The 6,787-nt window shown below is 41.5% G+C and overlaps 1 protein-coding gene across 1 annotated transcript; it reads right to left on the minus strand.

The window, feature by feature from the left end:
- Nucleotides 1-116: 116 nt before the first annotated feature.
- LOC136176963 (NLR family CARD domain-containing protein 3-like) lies at nt 117-6,209 on the minus strand. Its single transcript, XM_020641584.3, has 4 exons — nt 6,146-6,209; nt 4,034-4,580; nt 2,242-2,474; nt 117-1,978 (listed from the first exon to the last, which is right to left on the minus strand). Exons 2-4 carry the CDS (start codon nt 4,561-4,563, stop codon nt 117-119), a joined length of 2,625 nt encoding a protein of 874 aa, XP_020497240.1. The 5' UTR covers nt 4,564-4,580; nt 6,146-6,209.
- Nucleotides 6,210-6,787: the final 578 nt, after the last annotated feature.

Consider the following 6,787-nt stretch of genomic DNA (forward strand, 5'->3'; position numbering starts at 1 on the left):
AAAAAAAATCAGCTGAATACTGTGGTCATAAACCTAGATATTGTATGCTGAAAGCTATATTTGAAGAGCTTAGAGTGCTTAATTATATATTTTACTGTAAATAATCACATCTGGACTCACATAGCCTGTCTGCAGTTCCTTACAGCTGGAATCAGTCTCAATCGTCCATGGTTTGATGTGTTGTACTCCGTCAGATTTAATTCATCCACAACTTCCTCTGACATCTGCAGCATGTAGGCCAGAGCAGAGCAGTGGATCTCAGAGAGTCTACTTTTTGATATGTTTTCTGACTTCAGCAACTTTTGGATCTCCTGATTGATTGAGAGGTCGTTCATCTCCATCAGACAGTGGAAGATGTTGATGCTTCTGTCAGGAGAGATATCCTGACTGTTCATCTTCTTCAGGTTGTTGATGACTCTCTTGATCGTTTTTGGACTGTTGTCTGGCTGACCCAACAGGCCTCTTAACAGTCCCTGGTTGGACTCCAGAGAAAGACCATGAAGGAAGCGGACAAATAGGTCCAGGTGACCATTTTTACTTTTCAGGGATTTCTTCATGGCATTCCTCAGGAAGACATCAAGGGGTGAATCGTAACTACCAGGAGGTTGAAAAGGCTTTGCCATCCTCTTTAAAAACGCATTCATAAATGAGCCCCTGAGTTTGATGTTCTTGTTTGTGTAACAGTTGAACATGTAGACTGCAGCCAGGAACTCCTGAACGCTCAGATGAACAAAGCAGTAGACTGTTTTCTTGAAGATCACACACTCTGTTTTGAAGATCTCTGTACAAACTCCTGAGTACACCGAGGCCTCTGTGACATCCAGACCACATTGCTCCAGGTCTTCTTTGTAAAACATGATGTTTCCTTTCTTTAGATGTTCAAACGCCAGCCTCCCCAGCTTCAAAAGAACTTTTCTGTCAGCCTCCATCAGTTCTTGTGGACTTGTCTCATGTCCCTCCTCATACTTGTTCTTCTTCATCTTTGTCTGAACCAGCAGGAAATTTGAGTATATATCAGTTAAGGTCTTGGGAAGCTCTCCTCTCTGCTCTGTGCTCATCATGTGCTCCAGAACTGTTGCAGTGATCCAGCAGAAGACTGGGATCAGACACATGATGTGGAGGCTCCTGGATGTCTTGATGTGTAAGATGATTCTGCTGGACAGATCTTCATCATCACTGAACCTCTTCCTGAAGTACTCCTCCTTCTGAGCGTCAGTGAAGCCTTGTACTTCTGTTACCCTGTCAACACATGAAGGAGGGATCTGATTGGCTGCTGCAGGTCGAGAAGTTATCCAGATGAGAGCTGAGGGAAGCAGATTCCCCTTGATGAGGTTTGTTAACAGCACATTTAACGATAGCTTCTGTGTGACATCAGACACGACCTTCTTCTGAAAATCCAATGAAAGTCTGCTTTCATCCAGACCGTCGAAGATGAACAAAGGTTTACAGTCAATGAGCATCTCTGCTGTGACCTCCTGTAATGTTGGATGGAAAACATGGAGCAGCTTGAGAAGACTATACCTTTCATCTCTGATCAAGTTCAGCTCTCTGAATGAAAGCAGGATTACCAGACTGAGGTCTTTGTTTTCTAAGCCCTTCGCCCAGTCCAGAGAGAACTTCTGCACTGAGAAGGTTTTTCCAACACCAGCAACACCGATTGTCAGAACCACTCTGATGGGTTTCTGTTGGTCGGGTTGAGCTTCTGTCTTTTGTTTCTGTTGGTCGGATAAGGCTTTGAAGATGTCCTGACACTTGATTGGAGTCTCGTGGAGAGTCTTCTTCTTGGAAGTCTCAAGCTGTCTGACTTCATGTTGGGTGTTGACCTCTTCACTCGGTCCCTCTGTGATGTAGAGCTCAGTGTAGATCGTGTTCAGGAGGGTTCTACTTTCTTTTTTATCGGTTCCTTCATTCACATGTTCATACGTCTTTCTCAGACTGTCCTTATGTAGCTCTATTAACTTCTGCAGACCTCTATCCACTAAAAGAGAAGACAAATATCCTGATACTTAACTGACAACAGGAATCTGGTTTTTAAGAAATTATAAAATCTACAATTTTTTGCAAATTGATAACACAAAAAAATATCCCTATGATAAATTTGTGCTGCTATGAGAGAAGAAAACGAGAGCAAGAATCAGGTTAAATTAAAATGGTACCATATTTATAATGATATTAACTGCATATAAACAAAAGTAATAAATGAGAAAGTCTTGGTTTCATACACAATGGCTTCATTCTTACTTATTACAGTGCTGAATCGACTGGATATCTGCTGACCTCGTGTTATAACAGATTGTTCTCCACACTGAGGACAGGAGGGCTCTTCTAATGAAGTAGACTGGTTCCAGTTTGGGGCGATGCACTGTCTGCAGAACCAGAGGCCACAGCTGGTACAAACTGAATCTCTCAGGACATTCAGACACAAAGAACAGCTGGACTGCGGTTCCTCCACAGAAACAAATTCATTTGTTATGCTGCGGAGATAAAGGACAATGTGATTATAACTCATTATTATATTTCAAAGGTGCACTCTGGAGTTTTGGTGGTGAAATTTGAAATTTGGAGAAATGAAACAATTCTATGTTATATTGTCTGAACTGAATACACAAACTTTACTCAAAGAAAAAATGGGTACTTGTAACACTGTTTGCAGCTAAAAAAGCTACCAGGAGAGTTACGGTTTCGCTGTTTTGGGCCCTCCACCATAACTTCTCACATAGCATTTTATCTTTTAACAGTTTTCCAGGGATCAAGTTTTCCTCTCAGGACAGTTTGTGTTTAGAGTTATGGACATTTATCATATATATCTATTTTAGATATATTTGGGGCGTTTTATTGCCTTCATTTTGAGCGACAGGACAGTGGGCAGAGCCGGAAATCAGGGAGAGAAAGTGTAGAATAGCATGCGTAAAAGCGGCCATAGGTCAGACTTCAACCCAGGCCACCTGTTTGAGGTCTACTCAGTCTCTGTACATTTTTGTGAAATGTTGTACAGGACAGTACAGTAGGTTAGGCTAGAAGAAAATACCAGCAACAGTAGATCGCACAGTAATCTGAAGTAAAAATATTTGAACTTTTTGCTTCTTTTGTGATTTATTTTTACTATGATGCTATGTAACTCCCCCACATAAAGCAGAACACTGTAACCTGAACAAGGAGATGATGAATTGACCATTCTGCAAATCTGTAGTACTGTTCTACATCATCCAGAGGGTGTTGTCCATCTGCTGTCCAAAGTCTGTTTAGCGCATAGCTTACCTTGTTTATGTGTTGAACACACTAAATGTGCCTACAGGGGAGGGGGCACAATAGTTTTAACAACCTGACAAAACAGATGCATTCAAATAAAGTAGTGGCATTTGATTTGATGATCATTTTGCCGACGTGAATGTTACATATATCGGGGTCAGGCTTCCTCGTACCCAAGGGAAGGTAAAATCCAAAATGCTCACCCTCAATGACAACAGGACTGCTGAAAGTCTTTCTGCTCCATCGAGAGTACAAACAGTACTTTAGTGTGTCCTACACAGCCATACATTAACAATGCTGAGAGCTAGCTAATGTTAGCAGCGCAGTTGACTTGACCCTTGCTGCATCATTGTACCAAGGAAGGTGGACAGGGTGCTCAGGAAAAAAAAAAGTTGCCAGCCACTGGTTGCTGTGCTCAAACTGGCTGATGGTGAAACAATATCCATTCAGAATAGTAGAATGTGGAATACAATAGAATGGTAACTGAACTGTACTTATAAAATCATTTTCTAGTCTGCTCACTTAATATGATTTTACATGTCACATTCATTCATTCACACTACATTCACAAACTAATGGCAAAGGATGATATGTAAAGTGTCACATCATTTTTAACTACTTCTACCCATACACAATTTTACATGTGGACTGCAGGAGCAGAGATCAAAATGTCAACTTTTCAATTGTGTGACAACTGGCTTTAAAACTGTAACACAGACACATCCTCATGACAAAAGAATGATGTTGCTTGAAAAATGTAGTAATCAACAAGGAGTTGTCTTACTTCGTATCTGACGGTCCGTTATTGAAGTTCAGAGGAGTAGCTTTAGAGCAGTCACTCTTCATAGAGAGACAGCTGGACCGAGGAGACACTGCTCTGTCCTCTTCTTCGTCCCCAAAATCACTCATCTTCTGTGAATCTGAGGGTCCTGGTCCATTATTGAAGTTCAGAGGAGAAGCTCTAGAGCAGTCACTCTTCATAGAGAGACAGCTGGATGGAGGAGACACTGCTCTGTCCTCTTCTTCGTCCCCAAAATCACTCATCTTCTGTGAATCTGAGGGTCCTGGTCCGTTATTGAAGTTCAGAGGAGAAGCTCTAGAGCAGTCACTCTTCATAGAGAGACAGCTGGATGGAGGAGACACTGCTCTGTCCTCTTCTTCGTCCCCAAAATCACTCATCTTCTGTGAATCTGAGGGTCCTGGTCCGTTATTGAAGTTCAGAGGAGAAGCTCTAGAGCAGTCACTCTTCATAGAGAGACAGCTGGATGGAGGAGACACTGCTCTGTCCTCTTCTTCGTCCCCAAAATCACACATCTTCTGAATTCAAAATTCTTCAGAGGACAATGGATAAACAAACAGTGGAGGTACAAAAAGTGAAATGTATTAATTGAAATGGTCAAGAACCCACATCTTAGTGCCTAATGTGACACTTATAATGACTTTACCTTACTGGCTGCCTAAGTGCATGATCCTACACCTCACTACGTGACCCTGGTCTGTTCAGAATTTATTTCAGACAATCGTTCTTCCCATCTGACTCAAAAGTCCTGCACTGAATAATGACAATAACAAGGGTTTGAATCGTAAACCTCAAATGTTAAAAACATAAGTCAATATTTAACAACAATTTTGATCTTATTGGCCAACATTGTTGTATCTAAACAGAGTCCTTTATGCCTGTGGAGATCATGTCATAAAACAGAACTTTGGTCAGCAGATGTTTTACTGAAGCTGTATAACATTTTACTAAGTTGCATGAATGAATCAAGTATAGCCTATTTGAAAAGTTGGGGAAAATTTGAGCTCACACCGACTGTGAGCTCAAACCACAATAATCCTGATCTAAGGGTGTACCAGGCCTACAAGTGTCTGTTGACATCCTCTTTATATCTGTCCATGTAGCCTGTAGCGTAACGAGAATCAGAGGGAGAGGTGTCTCTCTTCCTTAGACCTGACTCACACTGCAGGATAATCGGGGCGATCTGAGGTCCGATTCCTCCTTCCCGAGTCCCGACGGGTCTCGCGGGGTCGTTCCCCACTAAAGGCTGCTCGGAACCGATTATTTGATAAAGATCCAATCGACCGTCGGGCACGCCTCGATTTATGTCAAACACCGATATTTAGAATTTCAAATCTTGACGATTACATCATTAAAGGGTCTGGCAGAAGTCGTGTGTCACTACAATAACCACAAGAGACAAGGGAGGTCAGTAGGGAGGTCAGCAGCCTGATAAGTGGACAGTTAGGCTAGTGGCGACTGGCGCATGACACAACAGTCTATGGACGCAGAACAATCTGACCTCCAGCTCTCACCCATGTTGTCCAAGTCTCCCCAGACATTTTTTCACCCAAAACTTTTTTGTTTGTTTTTTAAGCCTATGTTTTGAAGCCTATGTTTTGAAGCCTATGTTTTGAAGCCCTATGTTTATGAAGCCTATGTTTTGAAGCCTATGTTTGTTCCTCTCTGCAAATTTAACCGCCAGCTCCGTTGTTTAACTTTATTGTCTCACAAAGTGAAAAAATTGTCTTGAGCTCCTAACCCGTGCTGCAGCTATAAAAAAGACAATAATTGACATCATTGACATCAGGGTGCATAATGGCACATAATGGTGCGTTTCTTCGTTGGGCACTATAATCTGAATTAAATCCTGTAGCCTATAGTCTGTGATGTGTCACGATTTTCATATATTGTAAGTTAGTCTGAGCATGTTTGAGATAATGATGAATCTGCCCAAATTCAAAATCAGGAAGGATTTTAAAAACTCAGTGAGCAACGCAAACAGTTTTCTTTGCTTTGCTAGGCTATTTAAAAAGTGACTTAGCCATTCTTGCATCATTAACTGATGAACCAGAGATTGTGACTGCAAAATAATAATAATGTGGAATTAAAACTCACCCCTTCTCAGATGTGTTTCTTTGTCCTGCTCTGCTCGAGACTCAAATGGAGTGTGAGCTCTGACTGAAAGAACACTTTCGGTTTTAGCACTGTTTTATTGTCTTATTATTGGCAATGTGTTTTCATGCAAACTTGTTACACCAGCCAGGAGTTTCTTCTACCCTTGCCATTAACCGGAAATAAAATAGTGTTTAAACATAGGATGCCGTAGCCTGCACATTAACACAAACAGCATTTTTTAGGTCAAGCTCAACATAAACATTAGCATAGATGGTTGGAAATTAAAGTTTCATCAAACATTTTAGTCTGAATGTCCTGTAAGTGTCTTTATTTAACTAAACACATCCTTTTCAAACTTGTTTTTATGGATATTGACATGGGTCACCCTTTCAGGTGGAATATTCCAGAATTTTGGATTAATCACATCCCTTATCTTTGCTGATAATTATCTCAGATGTTTCTTTTGTTTTCTCCAGGTGCTCTTGTGTTGTGGGATGTTTGGTATGCAGACGAGGGTCCTCCCGAGACGAACAAAGATCACCAGGTGAATGCAAGATGGATGGTGGCCTTCAGAGTGTAAAATGACCCAGACAAGAGAGGCACTTTGCGGGACATACAGAGCCTCCCACCTGTCCCATCTGC

This window comes from Labrus bergylta, chromosome 18, assembly GCF_963930695.1.
Source record: "Labrus bergylta chromosome 18, fLabBer1.1, whole genome shotgun sequence".
Lineage (NCBI taxonomy): Eukaryota > Metazoa > Chordata > Actinopteri > Labriformes > Labridae > Labrus > Labrus bergylta.

Bases quoted from the DNA above. Each gene is read 5' to 3' on its own strand.
- LOC136176963 (XM_020641584.3), bottom strand. From the start codon at position 4,563: ATGTGTGATTTTGGGGACGAAGAAGAGGACAGAGCAGTGTCTCCTCCA. The intron at 2,475-4,033 runs GTAAGACAACTC...TTATCTCCGCAG, and splicing joins AACGGACCGTCAGATACGAA to CATAACAAATGAATTTGTTT. The intron at 1,979-2,241 runs GTAAGAATGAAG...CTTCTCTTTTAG, and splicing joins TCGATTCAGCACTGTAATAA to TGGATAGAGGTCTGCAGAAG.